We start from the raw sequence: 24,157 nt of genomic DNA, 5'->3' as shown, positions 1-24,157 counted from the left end.
AGAAGAGGCAGAGGCTGATAAAGATTAAGTCTTGGGCTATAGGACGAAGACCTTTTTTGATGTCTGCCCTCCTTGGAGAAAGATAATCTCTGTTCTCATCCTGTTTCCAGCAGGAAAATTCCTGCTTGCTGTAGTGCATTTTCTGTGACTGCTTGACTAGTGAGGTGCCATTCCCCATTCAGACGCAAGTTATCAGGCGCTGTGGGTGAGCCTGTTGCAGTGGGATCTTGCTCAGCTCTGCGTTGACCCTCATGGACTGCGGGGTCCAGGGAAGGCACATACACACACTGTGGAAATCCTGTGAGGGCGTTAGGGAGGGGCCTCCCAGCAGCAAAGCTGGACTCATGCCTTCCAGGGCTGATAGGCTCACATCTTCTCAGCATGCTCCCCCCTCCATCCCAGCATTAGAGTACTCTACAGGTATCATTGAAAGTCTCCATTTATGTGTATTTTAGTGTCTTGAAATTGAGACCATATGAGGGACACACTGGGGGGGGGGAGGATATATCCTTAAACAACTCTCTCTCTCTCTCTCTCTCTCTCTCTCTCTCTCTCTCTCTCTCTCTCTCTCTCTCTCCTCTGTCCTCATATCGCTAACACTGTCAGTGTTATCCTCTGTGGAGTTTTTCTTAGCTCACATTATTGTGGCTCAAAGTTGGTGATCAGGTGGCCTCAAATTCCTAGCAAATGCCATCATAAGAATGTGGAGGATAATTTGGGTGAGACAGGAAGCCAGGGAAAGACCAGGGAGAGGTCAGAAATGACCTTCTACTGCGTTCCGCTTCATACAGGTCCCAGCTCCTCTTTACACAGCCATGCAGGGGATAGATAGAGCTCCCAACACACGGACCCCTGGGGCCACCCTTAGAGCAGAAGGTAGAGCCTCCTTAGGGTTTCATGGGCCGGGGGAAAAGGATGAGCTTCATGCGGATCACCCCTGGCCAGGAGAATAAGATGGCACATGAAGAGGGCTGGTGGGTTCCCCTCTTTGTTTATTTTGAAAAAACCCAGACATTTGGAAAGGTCTCAAAGGAGTACAAAGGGTCTCTGTGTGCCCTTCATGCAGTGTCCCCAAACAGTGTCCCCTTTCTCTGTGTGTGTATTTTCTTAGCTGTTTGAGTGTGGAGCCACAGTGCAGAGGTGGGAGGAAAAGAGGACATTTTCAAGAGTGATGAGAGAGAGAGAGAGAGAGAGAGAGAGAGAGAGAGAGAGAGAGAGAGAGAGAGAGAATATGATGGACAGCTTAGGGCAGTGGTGAGGGAGTCAGGAACACCTAGGGACAGCTGTTTCTGGGTAGATAATGGTCATTATAATGTCTGCTTTGCCTGCTTTGCCTCTGTCACTTCCACCTTCCTGCTCTGAGTAACCAGGAGCTATCTCACTTGAAGGCCCTGTTTTTCCTACAGTTTCTAATCCCTTTCAAGTCTTATTTCTGTAGTTCTTAATCACTGCTGGAGGCTGCCCAGCTTGTCTTGGCCCTGTGGTTAATCATTGCCACCAGCATTTCACAGAGTTTTGCCCAGGTCCTCCACAGAAGGCCGTTGGAAACAGAAGCTGAATCCATGGCAGGGCTCCAAACATCTGGGAAGTACCATGGTGTAGATGGTATTGAACATGTGTGTGTTGCGCATACACACACACACACACACACACACACACACACACACACACACACACATATATCAGGAACATATATATTAGGATATATTAGGTATATATATGTATATATACGCATATATATATTTCTGATATTTCTAACACTGTCGAGCCTGGATGCTTTATGACGTTTCCTTACTGTCTTGACAGCCATTGTCCTTCTCAACACAATTCATTACTGTTATTTGCTTGGAGGAACAGCTCCTGTGAAAATCACACGGGAGGTTCGGAGGGGCAGCAAAAACAATGATTTGCTGAGCACTGACTGGCAGCCATGGAGCAGGGAGGGTCCATGTTATCTGCCATGTTATCTTTCCAACCACTTTTTGGGGTGGAGAGAGACCCTTGATAAACTTCTTTTGTGTAGAAGATTATACTGTGTGTGTGTTTGTGTGTGTGTGTGTATTGTGTATATATATACTGATTATACTGATAATGAAGTTAGTAGTTGCCAGGATTTGTTGAGGGCTTATTTGTGTCCAAGACTGTAGCAAGCTCTCCACATAGGACATTAAAAATAAAAACAATAACATTTGCAGTCAAGCGTCTGTCCACCCTGGCTTTGCAGAGCACACTCAAGGCCAAATCCGAAGAGCTGTAAGCCGAACTTCCAGGGCCCTGGGTTTCACATCCCAGAGGAACCGGGCTCTTACCCATCCTGCGAGTGCGGCAGCTCCAGTCGCTGAAGCGCAGCCTGTGAGACAAGCCTCGCCTCTAATTTGCTTCCATTAACACCCTGGCATATGTTACCAAGAGCAAGGTGCCCACCGCCCTGCCTCCTGTTCCCACATGCTCGGGGGGGGGGGGGCGGGAGGGGGGAACCATCTGCTTGGGGATCCAGGAGGAGAGACAGATGCCAGCCTTTCAGCCTCTGCTCCCGGGAGAGCCATGGCCCTTCCTCCTTGGAGCTTCAAGGCTGCCTCAGGCCTGGTGCCTGGAGCCCCTGGGCTTTTCATTCTAGCTGACAGAAGAGACTTAGTGACACAGTCCCTGGCCTCAGTGCCTTCTCATAACCGGATGAGAGGAGCCAGGAGCCAGAAGCCCAGCTGCAGGCTCTGTGGACAGCTGGACTTCAGGAGTCAGTGAGGAGAAGGCCGCTGACGTTTATAAGGGATGGACTTCCTGTAAAGGCCTTGGTGCCAGCTCTCTGAGAAAGCCACCATACTCAGCGCTGGCCAGGCTCCCCAGTACCACCTGGGCTGTGTTTCCCTTTGCTTCTGTGCTACCTTCCCAGTGCTTCCACAGTGTTAGAAAAGTGTGCTGTGTCTCGGGTTTCAGGCTCTCTTTTTTTGGAGTTTATTTCTCTGAACTCAGAGCACATGCAGGAAAACTTTGATGTTATGTCGGCTCTTTCCCTGGTTTGCAACTAACCCAGCTGTCCTGGGGCTGGTGGAATATTCCATTGGGTGGGCGTGGACTGAAAAGGGAAGTGGCCCTCTCTGTAAGGCCCCTTCTCTCCCGGCAACAGGTCTGCCCCTCTTAAGCGCCATGCTGCCTGCCCCTCCTTGGCCCTTCCTACAGTGGAAGTGTGACTGAGCCTGCACAGAGCTCCTAAGGCAGCTGGTGTCTTCCCAACAGGATCTGACATTATTTTCCTGATAGAAAGGGGGCTGCCAGGGCCACTGTGCTCACCCGCCCTGTCCCGACCGGGATATAGAGTGTGAGTGGTCTTTTATGCCTTTGTTGACCTTTGTACCCTTAAACATGCCTCAGACGATCATGGGACAGTGCAAAGAGGTGCGAAGAAGTGCGGACTCGGCTGGGGTGCTAGAGAAAGCCCATGTGTCCTGCCGTCTCTTGTGGTGTGACTGGCAGACCATGCTTCCCTTTCGTGTGTGTTATGGAAGGGGTCTGTGACATGATGCTGAGGCCTTTGTGGGTCACAATTGTGCCTTCTTTCCCTCCGCCATTTGGGGAGTGTGTGACCTTTACCCACCTATTCTGTGACTGCCAGGCTATGCTTTCATCCTGTCTGGCTAGGGTGAGTGCAGTATAGAATGTGTCAGAAAATAGTTGGGGGAGTTTCAGGTGACAAAGGCTTGTTCAGCCGGAATCCTTCTGTCTCAGGATTCTAGAAGGTTCTGCTTCCACTGTTTCCCTCAGATCCTAGGTTGTAGTTTTTGTATATTTTGATTTTTTGAGACAGGGTTTCTCTGTACAGCCTTGGCTGTCCTGGGTAAATTATATTTTTATTCATTTATTTTATGGTATGTGAGTGGGAGGGTTGTGTGTGTCACGTATGTATGTGGAAGTCAACACAACTTTCAGGAGTTAGTTTTCTCCCTCTGCATTTGGGTCCTGGGTGTGGAACCTAGGTTATTAAGCTTGGTGACAGATGCCGTTATTCACTGAGCCAATTCACCAGTCCCCAAAATTGTAGCTCTAAGAACTTAATTAGGGCAGGCTCTTTATTTAATAAAGCAGTGGAGAGTCACATGATCAGGTTGGAACTAGCTAGCTGTCTGGATGTCCCCCTTGGAGGTGGCAGAGGGTCTGTGGAAACTGCCAGCCAGGGTCCCTCCAGCATAGAGCCTGCTGTCCCAGTGGTCAGGTGGCACCAGCTGTAGTGTGGGTTTAGTGCAAGGGCTGTAGCACCATCTGACAGGGTGCACGATTGTTCAGTTGAGTCTCCCGAGTGGCTTTTTGGGTGATTGTTCCTCTCTTTAGAGGTGGTCCTGGGGCCATTGTGCCCATCTGCCCTGGGCCTGCAGGAATATAGAGTGGCAGTAGTTCTTTATGCCGCTGTTGAGCCTTGTGCCCTTGAAACATGTCTTTTACCTAGGCTTTTGTGTCTGCATGGTTACAACCACAGCGTGGTAGAGTGGTGCATACCTCCTGGTCGTCCCAGTGCCTTAGAAGCCTCATCACCGTGACAGACGCCTGTCTATGGGATTTGAGAGGATCACGAAGGATGCACCTGACCTCTGTGGCACACACCATGCCCAAGGCTAGACAAGTTACTCCCCTCTCCAGATGCTGTGCCCTGTGGGCCAATGCTTTGTGCATCCATCCCTGACAGCATCCCTGCCCTGGCCAGCTGCACTTCATCAGGCTCTTGGAATCTTTGGATGAAGACAGAACTGGTTTGACCTGATGGCCCCTGTTCTAGCTGTGTGAGCTGTTCGCCCTTCTAAACTTCATTTTCCTCACCAACAAGATGAGGATGTAAGCTTACTGTTGTTTTATTTGGCTCCATCCACTTCTTTGTGTTTGGGTGTTTTCTCACTCCCTTGGCTCGGAAGAACCCCAGTCCCGAATCCATGCGCTGAATGGTGGCAGGTAGGGGCCCTTGCTTCCTTGGAAGCCACCCAAGCTCCCCATCCTTGCTCCCGTTTATTTATTGCTGCCAGCCAGTAGACTTCCCTTTAAAACTATATGTAGGCAGGTCTCTTATTGCCAGATAAAATAATAGTGTTTCCTGTTTAACCTGATCACCCTGACCTGTTGGGTTTCTCCAGAACTCTACTACCATAGCTCACAGAGCCCCAGTTTGTGAATTCAGCTCTACCCCCAGCAGTGGTGTCCCCTGGCCAACCTCCCTGAGCCCTGATCTGGACCAGTCCTGATTGGCTTTGTGGCTGGGTGCAATTGCTGGCTCAGGATTTTGTTTGAGTATGGATGGGTGATCCCTTCATATAGCTCTTTTTATATAGCAGGGCTTTATGCATGCGTGCTTTATTTCTTTTTATTGCTGAGTGTTATTTCAGACTGAACAGAGTGTAACATATTTATCCCTGGCCTTGTTAATGGTCCTTTAGTTTGGGCTTAGGTTTTTGGGTATTTTGAATAAAGTAACCAACATTGTTGTGTGAGCATGTACAGTAATGTGTCTTGTGTAAATCCTTGGGCACTAGTTTCTGGGCACGTAGTAGGGTCGTCTTTAACTTTAGGATGCTGTCACACTGTCCGATGAGGGTTAAGGGTGGGATAAAGTTCCATGTCCCCTCTCGCTGGGGAAATGTGTTTCTGCCATGACAGTTTGGTTTGTGCATCTGTGATGAACAAATGCAGAATCTCCCTGCACATTCAGTGGCCATTTTTTACCTTTCATGGCGAAATGTCCTAACTCTTGGCCTGCTCGTTACCAGGCTATTTGCTCCGTTCTTGCTGCTCAGTGTTCTGGCGGAAACACCTTGTCAGACACATCTATTCTGCGTATTCTCTCATTTTTAAAAGTAATCTCTTTCCAAAATTCTGTTTTTTAAACATATAATGGTACGTTTGGTGTTCTTGGAAACCTGAGGCTACTACTATGACATCTTTTCCTAGGTGTTTTATGCTTCCCTCTTTAGTCTTTGCTGAGTTTGTGTTTTAGTGTGCTCACTTGTGGAGGCTTTGCTACAGTTGACAGGGGTCATTAGAGGAGAGCTGGACTCCCCGACATGCTATGGTCCACGCTGCCTGTTACCTCTGGCCAGTCTTTCCGGGATTCTGCCTCATGAGCTTGTAACTGATGCACCCCCATCTAGCCCAGGCTCACTGCCTGGTCTGTTATGTTCTGTCGTTGCTAAGACTGGAAAGATGGGGGCTCAGGACCCACTAGCTAGCATCTATGCTAGATCAGACGGGGCCTGATTTCACATAGAAGTAGGAATGAGGCTGCCTGGGAGCCTTGGCTGATTTGGGGGGATTTGATGATAGGAAGTTCTTGGTGCATTTAGGTGACCCACAGTGTAAACCCTTTATGGTAAACAACTTAATTCTTGGTTTTTTTTTTTGTTTTTTTGGTTTGTTTGTTTGTTTGTTTGTTTGTTTCCCAAGACTGGGTTTCTCTGTGTAGCCTTGGCTGTCCTGGAATCACTTTGTAGACCAGGCTGGCCTTGAACTCACAGCTATCCGCCTGCCTCTTTCTCCTGAGTGCTGGGATTAAAGGCGTGCGCCTCCATACCCGGCTAACAACTTAATTCTTATGATGATCATAACTTCATTTTTTTCTGAGTTCAAAGTTTTTTCATTAAAGTGGAGTTTTCCTGAAAGTAATAACTACGTTTTATTTGCATAAACAAATAGTGTAACGATGAATCCAACTGTAACAATGCTAGCCAAAGATGACACAAGCCGCTCTGTGTCTAAAAAGCCAGGGAAACTGGGCTGTTGCCAGGGTGCGCACACGCTGCTATCCCCAATAACTGCAGGGCTCGCAGCCATAGCCCTTGAAGTAGACTGTCCTGCTATGTGCATCTGGGTTTGATTAACAGACCCTGGTGAAATGAATATGGTAGAGAACGATCAAGGTTGAGACTGAACCTCAACCTCCATGTGCTCATAAACCCACACGTATGTGCCCACACACGTGTGCCACATATATGCAAACATATAGACACATGAAAATGGAAAAAGAAAAAAACAGCAAAGCACCCACCTCCCCACCCCGACCCTCAGGTTACTGTCAGTAGCCATCTCTTCCCCTCACGGGGCTGTGCCTACCGCCATCCCAACCTTTTACCACCCCAGCTCAGCCTCAGTGCTCCTTCTGGAATTACCTTTTCAAAATGGGGAGAAATCAAGACCATTTTCCCAAAACCATTTGCCACTCCTGCTCCTGGTGCTACGGTTCCCTGTGTTATGCACGGCTCTGGATTGTGGGAGCCTGGACATCCAGGATTGGGTCTTATTGGTCTTTAAATTTTGAATACAACCTCATGAACATAGCGTTTGACAGCTAGTTAATTAAATTGACATGAATTAAACTGGACAGCCGTAAGCGAGGTGGGGTTACCAGGAGGGGAGACCCAGCCAATTGTTAGAGGATCTGTTCACACAGTGGCTTGCTAAGGAGAGACTCAGGTTGGGTTCCCACTTGTGTCTGGGCTGAGGGTCTTATCTACAGTCTCTGGACTCTTCCTAGCAAGCAGCTGGGCGGCTGACTATCCAGATTCCAACATCATAAAGTCACCCAGCCTCTCAGATGGCCATCTCAGTCATTAAAGGCCATCAGGTGCTGTCCTGCTGAGGGAAAGCTCGGCTGCTGTTCCCCGGAAGTCAGGGGCCAACAGTTAAGCAGCCTCCTTAGATTATCTGCTGAGGCCTGGGGGAAATGTTTGGAAGAATCTGCTGGAGGAGTCTGAACAGTAACCCTATAAGGGAAAATATGCATGGCCGCACTTGGGTGGCGGCTGCTTGGCTTTCCTGCTGCTGGAGTTGCTGGGTCCCTTCAGCCCACGCCTGAGAGTGCACTCCAGCAGATGAGGCCCTTGCCAGGTGTGGGAACTGCCCAAGGGGCCCTGTCTGAGCTGGCCTCCTGCTGGCCTCCTCTTCAGTTCTAAAGATGTCACAGAAGACGCCGTTACTATTCAGGGACAACATTTTCCCCCCTCTGGAGTCTTCTCTTTAAGACACACCTCAGGGATCCTACCTGTAATGGAGACCAGGAATTCACTGGTGCATTGACTTCGCGCCACACAGAGCGGAGGTCTATCAGGGGTCATGCTAGAAATTCCTGCAGAGATGCATGCTGGGTGGTTCCGGGTGAGGGGAAGAGACAGGCCGAGAGCCCTTTGGCACAGTGTCAAGTAGAATGGAGTGAGGGTATTCTGGGGGGATTTTTTGTGGGGAGTTTAGTAATTCTTGTGTCCTTGACCCCAGCCCGTGTTCCGTGATTCTATCCAGCAGAGAGTGTTGGGTGGCAGGGCTGGCAGGGCGGACAGATGAGGGGCGCCCTGTGCAGAGATTTCCTCCTTGGCCTGATGCCAGTTTGTAATCTCACTTCTGCCACCTGTTGATAGGATGCTACCATCACGAAGGTCCAGTGAGAAAAGAGCATGAAAACTGCTCAGGCAGTAATTATGGGGCTGTTGGTTAGTGTGTGGCCGGTCCTCAGACCAGGGTCCAGCAGGGAGAGTGAGCTGCAGCCTTGAGCCATGTTTGCTTTCCGTCGTTTAAGAGAAACACTCTCTCACTGGGCGTGGTGGCGCACGCCTTTAATTCCAGAACTGGGGAGGCAGAGGCAGATGGGTCTCTGTGAGTTTGAGGCCAACCTGGTTTACAAAGGAAGTCCAGGACAGCCAGGGCTACACAAAGAAACCCTGTCTTTAAAACCCCAAAATCCAAAGCCGAGAGAGAGAGAGAGAGAGAGAGAGAGAGAGAGAGAGAGAGAGAGAGAGAACAAAACAAAACACCCTCAGCTGAAGAGTTAGTTGCCCTGATCAGATTGGCCCTTGGCAGTGTCCATGAGGCATTTCCTTAATTGCTAACTGAGGTGGGAGGGCCCAGCTTACTGTGGGAGGTGCCATATCTAAGAAGGTGCCCCCTGGCTCTGTAAGGAAGGTAGCTGGGTAAGCTAAAGAGAGTGAGCCAGTAAGCAACATTTCTCCATGGTCTCTGCTTCAGGTCTTGCCTTGGCTTCCCTTGGTGATGGGCTAGAAGGATGAATACGAACAAGATGAAATAAGCCCCCCCCCTCCCCAACTTCCTTATGGTCGTGTGTTTATCACAACAGCAGAAAGCAAGCTAGGACTGGAGCAAAGCTCATGGCAGGTTGGTCTTGAAGGGTTTGATTGTGCTAGCCCTCCTGTGTTGTGGCCATGGTGTGTGTGTGTGTGGGGGGTCCTAGAATGCTATCGCCAAGGAGTCCGTGCCTCTTACACGGAGAGCTGAATCTAGGGTCACAGTATGAAGGGAGGATTGGAAGGGCACCTCCTCAGCCTGCTGTGACTCCTGGTTGGGCTCCTATCTCTACCTCAGTGGCTTTGGCCAGGACTCTCTCCCACTCATAGATGCTGAGGCAGAGCCTGTCTCAGGGCTGAAGCGTGGTGGCTGCAGCAAGCACAGGCGCTCCCACTCCCCTGTCCCTCCAGAGCCATTCCCTTTCCCTGAGCACCAGGCAGGCCTTGTGGTCTGCAGGCATGCCGGTGTTTGTGTTCTGAGAGAGGCCTTCTCCAAGTTTGCCCAGCAATCACCTCAGTTACTCTCCCTTCCCACTGCCATGCATAGGTGGCTTCTCCAGGTGACTGTGGGATGCTTGCTTCACCAGCCCTGTCTCCCTTCACGCTAAGCCCTGACTTTTGCCCCTGTAAAGTGCTGTGCCCCCTACGCCCTGGTGTCTTATAGACAACTCAGACATAGCAAGTACTTACTATGAACCAAGCAAGATGCCAGGTGCCCTCATAGTGACGTTGGTAGCACGAGTTGCCTTTTCTGTAAGAGCTGTCAGTAATGTCCTATGCCATTCCTCCAGTGACATTCCAGGGCTTTCCGTGTGGTCTGTCCTTCAGGTTTCCAGAGGCAAGCAAAGAGCAAGCCTTTTCTCATCAGTTGATGAGGCTTTACCAGCTCTGCCATGTACTGGCCTATAGCTAGCAGTTTGAAGATATTTGATAATTTACTAAATAACAGTCAACATTACACATTAACACATATTAGAAAGGCTTATGAAAAATATTTTTTATATAATTTATTTACTTTTTACTTTGTGTGCATTATTGTGAAGGTGTCAGATCCCTTGGAACTGGAGTTACAGACAGTTGTGAACTGCCATGTGGGCACTGGGAATTGAACCCGGGTCCTTTGAAAGAGCAGGCAGTGCTCTTAACCACTGAGCCATTCCTCTAGCCCCTGAAAAATATTTTCATTACCAAAACAACACAAGTAGAAGGAGACATTACTTGCTTCTTTTACTGGCATGTTTGATATCAGGCCCAGTGAAGACAGCTGGGTTCTCTTCTACATTCAGACTAAGGAGAAAATGTCTTTTTTTTCCCCCCTCTAGACAAGGTTTTTCTGTGTAGCCTTGACTGTCCTGAACTCGCTTTGTAGACCAGGCTGGCCTCAAACTCAGTGATCTGCCTGCCTCTGCCTCCCAAGTGCTGGGATTAAAGGCATGTGCCACCATTGCCTGGCTAGGGGAAAATGTCTTTTTTTTTTTTTTAATGTACATTGGTGTTTTGCTGTCATGTATTTCTGTGTAAGGGTGTCAGATCTTGGAGTTACAGACAGTTGTGAGCTGCCATGTGGTTGCTGGGAATTGAACCCGGGTTCTTTGGAAGAGCAGTCAGTGCTCTTAACCACTGAGCCATCTCTCCAGCCCATAGGAGAAGGTGTCTTAATGGTGACCATGCCCTCACTTGCATAGATAGCTGAAAAGGAGGGGTTTCTAGTGGCTTTTACAGAAAATGGTGACCACTCTCTTTGCACTGTAAGTTTGGCGACTGGTATTGATGACGCTGTCTGGCTCCAGAGCCCAGGAGACAATGTTAGGTCTATTACCACCTGAGTTGTACAGGTCTTTCACTGTGGACAGGTGACATCGTGTGGCACCCCAAAGCAATGTTTTTCAGAGTTGCCTTGGACACTATTGGGCTCACAGTGGCTGACACAGACTCCAAAGTTCTTAATGGAACCTCAAAAAAGTCACTGGGGGAGAAAACCCTATCAGCTATTTCCTTAGAAGTGATGAGTCCACTTAGCTTATTTGTGAGAGGTGGCTGTGAAATGCTGACTATGCAGGCCTGGGGTGTGGCTCTGTGCATGCCTAGCACACAGGAAGCTCCAGCTAGTGGCTGAGACAAAAATAAAGCATGAATGAATAGTTGTAGCTGGCCCATTGTTCATTCAAGTCAGGCAACACAGGTGGCCCAGGTTCTGGGACTCAAATGCTGCCCTCTGCAGAAGGGCTTCCAGAGGTACAGCATGGGAAAGAGCCAGTCTCAAGGGTTGAGACATTGATAAAAACAGTGATTTTTACTACCTGAGTAATGTCAAGGATGTATCAAGGGCACTCTTCAGGGAGAGTGGCTCTCAGCTATGAAGAACACCATGCTACCTGTGAGGCTAGGTGCCAGTGCTTGAGGCTAGGTGCCAATACTTGAGGCTAGGTGCCAGTGCTTGAGGCTAGGTGCCAATACTTGAGGCTAGGTGCCAGTGCTTGAGGTTAGGTGCCAGTGCTGGAGGCTAGGTGTCAGTGCTTGAGGCTAAGTCCCAGTACTTAAGACTAAGTGCCAATACTTGTGGCTTGGTGCTAGTCCTTGACATGGGCATGCATGGAGTTTCACCCTTGGATTTATTTGCCCCATCGTGGCAGCAGCAGGAAGATAGGGGCTCACTGTTGTGAAACTACTGTAAACTTGCCAACCTTGCAAAGGGTTTTGGACTGCCCTAGAGCCCACATCATCAGTTAAAAGTTGCAGATACAACCCTGTGTTCCAGCATTCTGTAAAATGTCAAAGTCTGCCATCATTTTAGCAGGAAAGACATGAGGGGAGGTCACCACCTGTGCCCAAATCTCTGCTGCCCTGACACCTAGCATCCTTGCTGTAGTATGTTTGGTACCCCTGTCATCCCGGTGATAGACACAGAGGAGCAGGTTGGGGCTGAGCTTTGGAACCCGTGTGCTGATGGTTATTTGGAAACTGGTCTCTTTCTGGACACTGAACTCAGCATCACGCACTGGCATGGAGTGATGTCTACTTTGGGGCCTCTCCAGTTGTTGCTGGCTTTGGCTCTGACTCTTCTCCAGTTGAGCTCTGGCTGCCTCAAAGTAAAGTGTGTTGGGAAGATCTCGAATCTGCAGTGGGCCAGAGTAGCAAGCTCGCTTCTCGTGTTAGAGTGTAGGATACTTCATCCAAGGACCAGACCGAGCCTCTGGAGTGAAGCTCACACTCAAACCCTCAGCCTGACATCCCCTTCCTCCTCTCTCCTTTCTTTGCAGCAATGGAAGAGTTAATAGTTGAACTCCGCCTCTTTCTGGAGCTCCTGGACCATGAGTACCTCACATCAACTGTCAGAGAGAAAAAGGCAGTGCTCACCAACATCCTGCTGCGGATGCAGTCATCCAAGGGTGAGTCTCACTGGCCACTGGGCATCCTTGGTCCAGATTCCTAGGCTTCCAAACCCTCTTTAATTCCACCTTGTTTCTAAACTGTATTCATTCGTTCTCTTCCCATATATCCTCTGACACTATCCACTCCATGATTTCTTCCCTCAGCTCTCCCAACCCTTCCTCGCTGTTTGGCCTCACTACCTTCACAGTTAAGTGGAGAGCCATGATGACCCCTACCCCCATTCAGGATTCCTGTAAAGGATCAGAGAGAATAGATGTTTGCACTATTGTCTAGAGGGCTCAAGAAAGGCCACTTGCTGGTCTCCTCCGCACCCAGATCTGTGCTTTCGGTTGATCCCTACAGGCTTTGAAGTGAAGGACCATGCTCAGAAGACAGAGGCCAACAGCCTGCCGGCACCTCCCCAGATGCCTCTGCCGGAGATCCCTCAGCCATGGCTGGTGAGTTGACATCCACCCGCTATCCGCAGCGCTGCCACTGGAGGAGGCCTGGGCAGCTCATGTGTCTGTCAGGCCTGTGATGGAAGCCAGAAGCTCGGCTGGCAGGAGGTGCTCCTTGCAGTGTGTTCCTGGGGCCTGAGGTGGCTGCTAACACAAGGAGCTCCTGTTTCTGTGTGGTACCCTGGAAACACAGGTTCTTGGCAATCTGTTAAGCCAGGTGAAGGGAAATCAGAAGACTCAGCAGGCGGCATCATGTCCAAGGAGCTTGAGGACTCGACTCTCTTTCTGGGTGACCTCTGATGTTCATTGCTGTGTTCCAGGGCAATATTTTTTTTTCTCAATAGAGAAAAATGTACACGTTCCAAAAATGTACATTTCAGTTGAATTCATGCATGTCAATGTGTTCAGGGCTCTCTTTTCGCTATATTTCCCAAACTGGAGGTGCCCTCCTGCGCCTCTGCCATCTCCCTTCAGGTCTTTCTTTATCTCCACATTCCACAGCTTGCTTAATCAGGAGAATTTGGCTTTCATTAAAATGAGGGCGAAGTGACTACTTCGCTGCGCTCTTTCTGCATTTGCGCTGTCAGATATGCGGTCATCGGATTCTTTCTGCCGGGGTCTGAGCCGGAAGAGGCAGGATTGTGCCTTATCTGTCTCCACAGCCCTGCTTCTTCCTCACGGTGTGGCTCTTGCCCACGGGGTCCCTTGCCCAGCACTGTACCTTTCTCTGGCCTTGCTTTCTTCTGTTTGTGCAGACATCAGAAAAGCTTAATTTATGATTGTGCAGAGTGAGATGTTAAAGGCAATAATGAATACTAGTAATAAGACAGTAGTCATAGCAACGTGCTGTTGGTTGGTTGTTTATAGCACTTTCCACATAATGCTTTTGATTGACCATAGACAACTAAGACTATACAGAATATGGTAACCACAGATTGGGGAGGGGGGCAGCTGTTATTTTATGTAGTCCTCAGGGTGTGTTTTTAAAAAAGATTTATTTATTAATTATTTATACAGTATTCTGCCCACATGTATGCCTGCCCCCACCACAAGAAGGCACCAGATCTTATTACAGATGGTTGTGAGCCACCATATGGTTGCTGGGAATTGAACTTGGGACCTTTGGAAGAGCAGACAGTGCTCTTAACCTCTGAGCCATCTCTCCAGGCCATGGTGTGGTTTTAAAATAACGGTAAACATTTTGTAGCAGTGGTTCTCAAGCTGTGGGTCAGGACCGTCAGAAAACACAGATAATTACATTACAATTCATACCACTCGCAAAATTTCAGTTACGAAGCAAAGGCAACAATGTTATGGTTGAGGATCACCGCAACACAAGGAGCTGCATTAGGAGGCTGAGAACCACTGCTTTACAGCACGTGAGGATGTGGCTACCAATCTTTGGAAAAAGGTCTTGAGGATGTGTGGTTTACTGAAGGTTACTTGATAAGCAGGGAAAGTGGAAATTGTTGTCTGGCATGGCCTACAGGTGGTGGGAGCCTGACAGGCTTGGACCTGTTCTTAGACTCCTGCACAGACTTGTGCCATGGGGAGGGTGTGGAGGTCAGAGGACAACACACAGGAGTCAGTTTTCTCCTTCCAGGATGTGGGACTCACGTCATCAGGCTTGAGGGCATTGTTTTCATCTGGAAGCCATCTTACCAACCAGAAGCTTTTTTTTTTTTTTTTTTTTGAGACAAGGTTTCTCTATGTTATCTTGCCTATCCTGGACTCGCTTTGTAGACCAGGCTGGCCTCGAACTCACAGTGATCCACCTGCCTCTGCCTCCCAAGTGCTGGGATTAAACGTGTGTGCCACCACTGCCCGGCCAGAAGCTTATTTTTGATTATTGCTTTCTTTTCCCTCCTGTTGTAGAAAAGTTTCATTATTATTGTTGCTGTTGCTGTTGTTATTTTGTTTGGTATTTTTAGCTACATGAAAGTATATTCTAAAAGTATTTCATCCAACAATGTCAGTACTTTTTTACTGGTAAATTGTTTTTCCTGAAATATGAGCTGGATGAAAATCAGTGTTCCACTATTTCCTGGTTTAAATCTTTTGCTCTAGACTAGTCTTGAACCTGTGATGTTCTGTGGCAGACGAACGTGCGGTGCTTTCTATTCCATTGTCACATGTTGTGTCTTGGGAGTGTCTCAGGATCAACGTGGAGAAATGAACACCTAGAAACAGGCAGGAGAGTGGCAGTGGTTCTAGGGGTTGTGCGGCTTTCCTGTGCAGCCTCCAGCTGGTCTCTCCTGGACTGCACGTCCTGCTGGGCCACCCTGAGGAGTCCTTGGGATGTCAGTTTCAAAATTATTCCTCACTGATGGGTTAACACTTGGTACCATTGCATTTCTGTGGACTTCCCCTCTAATCCAGTTCACCCTGTGACAGGTTGGTCGGCACTTTTAAAGAACAGTCTGCAGGCCGTGAGCGTTTAACATTGTGTGGTCACCAGTCTGGTCATTTTGCAGAGGGATTAGAGGATATCTGTGCCAACACATGGCAGTTCAGCACTGGCCAAGGCACTCTAGTATGTTTTTATGAGAGTTTTGGGGGGTTAGTGGGGAGACAGCTCTCTGTCTCTGTTCCTCTGTCTCTGTCTCTGTCTGTCTCTGTTTCTCTGTCTCTCTGTCTGTCTCTGACTGTCTCTGTCTATATCTGTCTGTCTCTGTCTCTCTGTCTGTCTCTGTCTCTGTCTCTGTCTCTGTCTCTGTCTCTCTCTCTCTGTCTGTCTGTCTGTCTCTCTCTCTCTCTCTCTCTCTCTCTCTCTCTCTCTCTCTCTCTCTCTCTCTCCCAGGCTGACTTGGAATTAATTGTATATGCCAGGCTGGGCTGCTATTTCTAATCCTCCTGCCTCCTCCCAGTGCTGGCATCACAAACATACTCCACCATGCCTGTCTTTCTTAGGGTTGTCAGTGAAAACTGAGTTTGTCAAATGAGCTAGCCAGTCAGTAAACTCAACTCAGTCTGCCCTTGGGCTGGCTTTTTGGCCAGGCACCATTGATCCTGACAGACTGACTTTGTGCTGAGTTTGCTTCTTGTAAGGAGGGAATGGGAAGACCATAGTAGGCAGAGGGGCTCCCAGATGAAGGCACAAACCCACAGAACGAGCCAGACGTGCCCAGAACCATGCAGTACCCGTGAGTGGTAGATCCTGAGATTTGGGTGGGTAATGCCCAGAGGAGACCACAGTAATGGGCGGGCGGGCTGACGGCGGGAGCTGTGAGTTTATTATGAGAAAATATGGTGTCTGTCCTAGTTTGCTTTCTGTTGTGGTGATAAACACCATGGCCAACTTAGTGGGGGGCGGGTTTCTCTGGCTTATGTGTCCTGCTCACTGAGGGGAAAAACACAAAAATCACAGCACAGCGTCTGTGACTTACACCAGCTGCAATTATTTCCCATGTTCACAAACTGATATTGTGTTCTGGTTTTTGCCTTTTTGTGGCTTGTAACACCAAATACCGCCTTCTGTCTGTTGCTATAAATACTTGCTGCTGTGATAAAATGACCACGTTGCTTTTCGTGAAGACTCTGGAAGACTTTGGAATTTTTGGCTGGAAAGCCATTGGATGCTCAGAGCGTAATGGGCTATTCTTGCAGGGGTGGTGGTGGAGGTGGGCGGGTGCGGGGCCTAGAAGGTGGGAGAGTTAGGAGGACAGTGTTCCAGCTGTGTTTCAGAGACAAGCAAGGACTTGATCAGGAATTGGGCCAGGGGCACGGGGAGTGATATGGTGACTTAGAATTTGTGTGTGCCAGTCCTGCTGGAGCTGAAGAAGGCACATGGGTGACCTTGACTCTATCGTGACTGACTGAAATCCGGAAGTGAAGTCAAATGAAAACCCTTTCTTCTTGATGTTGTTGTTTTTCATGATATTTTACTCCAGCAACAGAAATGAAACTTACTACTACTTAAGAAGATTATTATTTTTTAAATTGTTTGTTCCCTTTGGCATACCCTAAATACATCAGCTTTCTGCAGTTGGTATCTCTTGTCAGTTTTTAAGTAACTTAAAATTAAAGCATTTGAAGATGGCTTATGTTTCCTTCCTTCCTTCCTTCCTTCCTTCCTTCCTTCCTTCCTTCCTTCCTTCCTTTTCAGACAGCCTCACACCAGGCTGGCCTCAAACTTACAGAAATCTGCCTGCCTCTGCCTCCCCCATGCGGGGATTAAAAGTGTGTGCTGCCACTGCTTACTACTGCCAGCCAAGGCTCAGCTTTGTTACATAGATGCTGCTCTCAGAAACCAAGGGAATGTCCGCTGGCTCTCAAATTATCTCCAAGTAAACATGCCTGTCGCCCAGGGCGGGCTGTGTGAACTGGACACTCCACTGTGGGTGCTCACCAACAGCTGGTGTAGGTGCTCCTGGGAGATTGGGGGGTGTGGCCTGAGGATAGGGCCCCCCCATGCCCTCAGGGGGACTACAGACCCAAGCAAGCATATGTGTAATACAACCAGTTCTGTGAAGAGCTGGGCTTTCTGTGCAGCTCTTGAGCTAGTTGTACTTGGTTTGCAGTGAGTGCTGAGCAGTTGGAAGGGCAGGCACTCCGCTAGACATGGATTCCCCACATGCTGGGGTGTGCCACCCACACCCTGCTTTCTTAGCCATCCCTAAGTGTGCACTTGGTTGCCATTAGTGACATCCACGCTTTGTGACCTTCCCTCCATCTGTTTCATCTTCCCAGATCGCCTCTGTCCCCACTAAGCACCACCCATCCTCGGCTCCTCACCCATCTATTGACAGCCACCATTCTGTGCCCTGTAAAATAACAAAGCTTTGAATCAGTCTTTCTGACTGAGCCTGGGGCCTTTCACATTACCCTCCCCAAACTGCCCCCTCAATCCTTGTGGCACCCTTATATTATCTGACAGATGGTATTATGGGATGCTTTGTGTTGATGTGTTGAACTTAGGCACTGGAAGTCACAGAGTCAGACCCAGAGCTACTGACTCTCTGTGTAGCTACATGAGACCATTTAGTGGATATGAACCCCATGCTCCCTTTCATCTCTTCTCTTCCAAGAATCCCAGCATGTTGTCTCCATGTTGCCTAGTGTTTCTCTTGCTTTTACTCCAGAATTCTAGGCATGCAGCTGGATTCCACTCCTGCAGTCCCCTCTGCTTTCCCACACAGGTGTTGGCCCAAGGGCTCTGCTTCTTCACTGTTGCAGGTTAAGGCTGAGGAAGCATAAGAAAATGTGTGCTGGCTCTTGCTGGAGTCACTGTTGCGTGGGAAGCTGATCGGAGAGCAGTTGGGTGGAATGGTCAACTCTAAGGACTGTCTCACAAGACTGGGTGCTCACTTGGAAGTCTTGGTGTTAGGATGGAAACATACATTGATTGATTGATTGATTGATTGTTGGGGACAATAGGCCATATGGCCAATGTTCAGCCATCTTGTCAGAGCCTACACCTTTAAGTTTCTGTTTTTCCCAGAGGTTGCCGTTCACCAGAAACTAGCTGACCCTGTTATGGTTCAGCAGTTAGACTAGACAAAGTTAGAGCGAGATATTCTGTGTGGCAAAACATCATGACCCTGCCTGGAATTCCTTGTGTTTTGGGATAGCCTACAGCTGGGTTGCTATAGCAATGTGCTTCCCTGCCTTCTGCCTTATAAACACTGCTGTCTGATTAATAAAATTTGAGAGCTTGATCAACGTTTAGACTTGCTCTCTTTCTTTGTGTCTTGTATTTTATCTTATCATACACATGAATCTCCTCCCAAGCTTTAGTCGAACCCCAGCAGGTCGGGACAAGTCCGTCCAGTGGTCTGAGTCATGCTCTACTGACTGAGATCAATTGACTGATTGCAATTTTTTAGGATGGAAACATACACTTATTGGTTGATTGATTGTACTTTTCTAACTGTTTAAAATTTTTTTAGTGTTATGTACATTGGTTTTTGGTTTTTGTTATTTTTGTCTGCAAGTATTTCTGTGTGAGGGTGTCAGATCCCCTGGAACAGGAGTTACAGACAGTTGTGACCTGCTGTGTGGTTGCTGGGAATTGAACCCAAGTCCTCTGGAAGAGTAGTTAGTGTTCTTAATCACTGAGCCATCCCTCCAGCCCTTTCTAACCCATTTTTAAAATCCCTACATTCTAATCCCCTTGGCCAGGGAAACTCAGATTATGACATGCACTCTGTGCTGCCAAGCATATGCATTGCTGGTGTGGGGCAGCTCTAGGGAGAACTCTGACTTGATTTTATTTGATTTTCTGGGACCAGGAAAGCAACATGGATGCATCCCTGCAATGTGTGGAATTGGGGTCAGAACATGTTTTCTCAGCTACAGTCTGTTTTGGGGCTTCTCTGGTGTTTCTCATAAGAAGACCCACCTGATGTATGAGCTTATGTTATAGGCAGGGGAGCAGTGGTGGTGGGGTGAGCAGAGCTCCAGCTCCGAGGTGAGTGTGTGGGGGTAATGGTGTTAGGTAAGATGGGGGGTAAGTCTCCTTGGGAAGCTGGGGTCTGGATGTGGTGGTATGGACTCTGAAGTCTCAGTCTGATTACTCAGTGTCCCCCACTCCCCAGCCCTTCTCCACTCAATATCACAACGATGATAGTGAGACTCATACCCACCTGTAACTCCAGCTAGAAGGGCCCATTGCCCTGGTCTGCCCGCTGCAGGCACTGGCATTTATGGCATATATAGGTGGACACACACACACACACACACACACACACACACACACACACACACACGGAATAAAAAATGAAATATATATTTTTTGAAGTGATAAGTATTAAAAATGTACTCTATTCAGACACACGTAAGAAAGACAACTTTGTGTTAACAGTTTTGGTGAGCAGCTATCTTAAGCAGAGACACTCAGGCCTGCCATGGTCTTTCATTGATCGGTGCTGACTGGGGGTTTTCAAGTCAGTGATGCCAGGCTGCACTGCTGTTTAAACTTCTTGTTTAAAATTGATTGATTTCTTTCTTTCTTGTTTTTTTTTTTTTTCAAGACAGGGTCTCTGTGTAGCCTTGCCTGTCCTGGACTCACTTTGTAGACCAGGCTGGCCTCCAACTCACAGTGATCCACCTGCCTCTGCCTCTCAAGTGCTGGGATTAAAGGCGTGCGCCACCATGCCCAGCTGTTTCTACTTATCATTATTGTTGGTGTGTGAGTGCCACAGTGTGCATGGGGAGACCAGAGGACAGATTCTCCCCTGCCTCTGAGGCTTCTGGGGAATCATACTCAGGCTGTCAGACTTACACAGTGTACTGGTTAGGTTGTTGTTGTTGTTGTTACCTTGGCACAGCTGTGGTCATCTGGGAAGAGGGAACCTCCATTGAGAAAATGCCTCCATAAGATCAGCCTATAGGCAAGTCTGTAAGGGCATTTTCTTTATTGATTGATGTGGAAGGTTCTGGCCCACTGTTGTGTTACCCCTGTGCAAGCAGTTCTGGGAAGTATAAGACAGCAAACTGAGCAAGGCCTGAGGAGTAAGCCAGGAAGCAGCTTTCCTCCAGGGCCTGTGCATCAGCTGCTGCCTCCAGGTTCCGGCTCTGACTTTTCTTCCTGGTGAACTGTAGGCTGCCAGTTGAAGTAAGCAACCCCGCTAAGCGGCTGCTGGCCATGGTGTTTATCTTGCTACAGCAGGCAAACCGAGAAGTGCTTTCACCTGCCGGGCCACCGTACTAGCCAGCGTTCTTCTTCTGATGGTTGTTTATGTTTTTCCAGAAACTTGCTGAACTTATTGAGCTTGTTTTTTTCTCACTGGCCCAAAGAACCTTCCTGTGTGTTTCTAGAGGTAGAATTGTGAGGTCTAAAGTGTGTCTCTGAAGGCTGTGTCCTTGACTGTGTCTGTTCACCACCCTCCCCCTCTCCCCGCCCTCCTTGCCCTCCCTACCCCAGCCAGTATCCGCTGGTCTTTTTCACCTCTTCCCTATGCACACTCCCTGGAGGGAGGCCTGACCTGAATACATACAGACATCAGTTTGACTCAGCTCTTTGGAACAATTCAAGGTATGAGCAGCCAGTTTCACCACACTCAGAGGAAGGTGGAATGAATCCCCGTCTTCTCGTGCACAAAACACAGTGACTCAAACACCTCCCCAAGGCAGCCCCCGGATTCCAGGCTGGATGGCTAGCTTCTCCCAGTGCCAAGCCCAGTATGACAGGTCCCTTCTTAGGACAGTCCCCTAAAGAGGCCAGGACGGCCTTAGATGAGCCAGCCTGGGCCCTGGGACAGCTCTGGAGTATATCCCCTCCAGCGAGTGACAGCTGCCTACAAAGGTGGTCCTTTACCTTGCAGATAGATGGCAGGGTGGTGGCCCTCCAGGGAACAAAGTAGGGGCAGGAGGGAATGGAAGCTGTGTTCTGCAGGGAACAGGCCTGGGCAGTTGGGTAATAGCATCAGCTAGCTGATCTGGGACTCAATCCTCCCACCAGCTGCAGGAGGAGGAAGTAGGGTGGGTGTACAGTGGCCATTAGTCATTCACAGAGGACTTTTTGGACTCAGAGTTAGTGGAAAGTGATGGAGTCACATTCTGGAGGGGTTGCATAAGAATAAAAACAAAGCCCACGATGTTGGAGCTGGATGGAGCTTGTCACTTCTACTCTGTCTCTTCCGCTTATTTACAGAACATAGAGTGTGAATTAGCTGCACATAGGAGGAGGGGATTTTAAAAGCGGTTTTTAGTAGATTCCAGGGTGTCTGAAAACCCAACCATGGCAGGAGCAAGTCTGATTCTGAGCAGCTTGCTTTAGATTCTGGGCCTTGTTCTCTGCATCTGTGCAGTGTGAGGCTACCTGCTCGCCACCCTGCCGGGTTCCCATCCAGGCTCACTGCTGGGACCTGTGAGCATTGAAGCTGTGATGCATTGCCAGGCAGGGAGGGAGCAGGGGCCCTGGTACATCACACCTCCTTCCACTTGTCCTTTTCTCGTGCCAGAAGAGCCAGGAAGGGCAAGGACCACCAGGGTCCCACGGATGTCAGAGAAGAGGCTGGCATGGATTAGTCTTGAGGAAAGTTTGGGAAGAGGGGATCTGAGCTGCATCCTGCAGGCTGGTAGGATCTGGTTTGGGCTGAGTCTAAGGGACCCCTGTGACTCTGGTGGTTGTAGCGCAGATGGTGGCACAGCCTGTGTTGGTAGGGAATTGTGATGGATGGCCTAAGTAAAGAGCAGACACGGCCTCCAAAGAGTGGTGGGCCAGGAGCAGTTCTTGGAGCTGCACTGCTTTATCCCCATTGCCCAGGACTGCAAGGATACCTGGGAATGGGTACACACTTCCTCTATTCTTCAGCCATAGAGTGTCCAGGGGGCATAATGAGGATGATGAGGACCATCCAGGCTCTGCCTCAGCAGGAGGGGGGCTCAGAGGGCAGGTATGAGTCATCCCCAGATGGATCTGGGGACAGGCTTTTGATGGCTCGCAGTGCACGCCAATAGTAGGACATCAGGTAGGATGTCCTCATGGGAAGGTGGGACTCCCCTTAGGTACTGGGAAGAGTTGAGTGTTCTATGACCAGGAAGGCTGAGGCTGGGGCTTGGACATGAGCAGGGAAAGTGGTGTAGGCCCTGGTGACCTTGAATCTCCAGTGGCCACTCTAATCCAGCATGGTTTTCCTTCTACCCTCAGCCTCCTGACAGTGGGCCTCCACCCTTACCCACGTCCTCTCTTCCGGAGGGTTACTATGAGGAAGCCGTGCCACTGAGTCCTGGAAAAGCTCCGGAGTACATCACCTCAAGTGAGTGGCAACAGACTGTCCGGGTGGTCCCTTCATTCACAGGAGTGGTGGCTTGCCAAGGCACTGGGCGTGGAGGAGGCAGGGCCCGAACACCACCACAGAAATGTAGGGGCAATGGCTCTGGGACCTAAGGAAGGACATGAATACGGGGAGGGGGGGGCGGCGCTGGGGAAAGGAAGACCCTCAGGGTCCCTTCTTCCAGCTTCCGGTGAGTCCGGTCAGAGGTGTCTTGTGCCAGACCTGGGTGTGGGCAGATGAAGTGGGTCCCTGAGGTCGGGAGAGAAGTGGTTGTGGGCCCATCCATATGTGCCCCATCCTGTTTCTTCTTGGTCTTCACCGAGCACACCACCCTGCAGGTCGAGGTTTCTGCCAGGCGGTCTGTTGGGTGTAGGCTTTTCCTCTGTGGTGGAGAGGGCAGATTTTACTGGACAATTTCTGCCGAAGTCATGGTCCTCCAGCTCCTGGTGCTGACCTCAGTAATCGTCCTTTTAAACCCGATGCACACTGATACCTTCTCTAACTACCCCCTGGGATTCAGAGTTCATTACTGATGCTGTCCTGTCCTCCCTCCGAGTGTCAGGCACTGTGGCCTCTCAGCAGGATGCTGCTTTAAGCTGTGGTATCCTGTGTTTCTGTGCTCAGCTCTAAAACTCTTTTCATTGAGAGTATAAAAGGTGTCAATGTGGGGCACCTGCCATCAAATCTGATGACCCTTGAGTGTGATCCCCACGACCCATGTGGTGGAAAGAGAGGATGAACTCCCCAAGTTGTCCTCTGCCTCCACATGTGTACCATAGCACATTGTTTCTCTGCAAAATACTTGGTTAAGACTTTTAAGCACTCTGTCCTAGTGCAAGGTGCCTTTGTAACAGGCTCCAAGGGCAGAGTAGAGCCCAGGCTAACGGCGTTGTCTTCCACCGCCTGCCCTGTGCTGCTCGCTGGCTTTCACACCGTTGCCAACACCAAGTGGCCACACGCTCTGGAAACTGTGGTGTTTCCCAGATGCATTTGTTTCCAGCACCCTTCTTAGACTTCTGGCTGGCTGCCTGCGGCTTCTCCAGGGGCTGGATGTCAATCTCGTTCTCCCAGGGTCTGGCACAGCTGGCTCTTAGGTCCCTGTCTGTGACTGTGTGAGCCTCTGTGGTGTGCTCCCGCCATCATGTTCGGGTCAGAGGCCATGTCATCTCTGCCTTGCCCTGTGGTGTCCTCCACACGGTCACTGGGGCTTTGGGGCCCTTGAAGTGAATGTGAAAATGGGGCAATTCAAGGCTTAGTTCCTTAAAAAAAAATTTTTTTTTTTTTAATAAAAATGAAGGTTGAATTGTTCAGACATTGGGAGCAGTCACATGCTGGTGTGTAGGAGGGGAGAGGGGAAAGAGAGGCTGCTGGTCTGGGGAGCCAGGTGGAGCCTGGCCTGTCAGTTATTCTCTCTCCGTAGTGTGTAACTCAAACCCTCATTTCTGCATCCTCAGCACTTGTCAGAGCATCTGGTCTCTCACCCTCAGCATAGTCTCAGCCCTCCACTCTCAGGCCTGATACTGCTCCCTCAGGTGCAGTGTCTGTCACCTCCGCTCCCCGGTGCCCC

The 24,157-nt window shown here is 49.4% G+C and overlaps 1 protein-coding gene across 4 annotated transcripts in view; it reads left to right on the top strand.

Annotated features, from left to right (window-relative positions):
- Positions 1-24,157, top strand: part of AFAP1 (actin filament associated protein 1) — a 115,400-nt gene that overhangs the window by 29,212 nt on the left and 62,031 nt on the right. For 3 of the 4 annotated variants that reach the window (XM_084797467.1, XM_084797468.1, XM_084797469.1), the window contains 3 exons: positions 12,302-12,430; positions 12,777-12,871; positions 22,464-22,572. In XM_084797467.1, the coding sequence (XP_084653593.1) occupies positions 12,304-12,430; positions 12,777-12,871; positions 22,464-22,572 (331 nt within the window). In that variant the 5' untranslated portion in view covers positions 12,302-12,303. Of the gene's footprint in view, positions 1-9,073; positions 9,133-12,301; positions 12,431-12,776; positions 12,872-22,463; positions 22,573-24,157 lie in introns of those variants that run through there. The other variant, XM_084797466.1, reaches the window with a different exon arrangement.

The sequence above is a fragment of the Acomys minous genome, assembly GCF_964271855.1.
Source record: "Acomys minous genome assembly, chromosome: 10".
NCBI lineage: Eukaryota > Metazoa > Chordata > Mammalia > Rodentia > Muridae > Acomys > Acomys minous.
The sequence above is the reverse complement of the archived record's forward strand: the minus strand, read 5'-3'. Positions and strand labels throughout refer to the sequence as shown.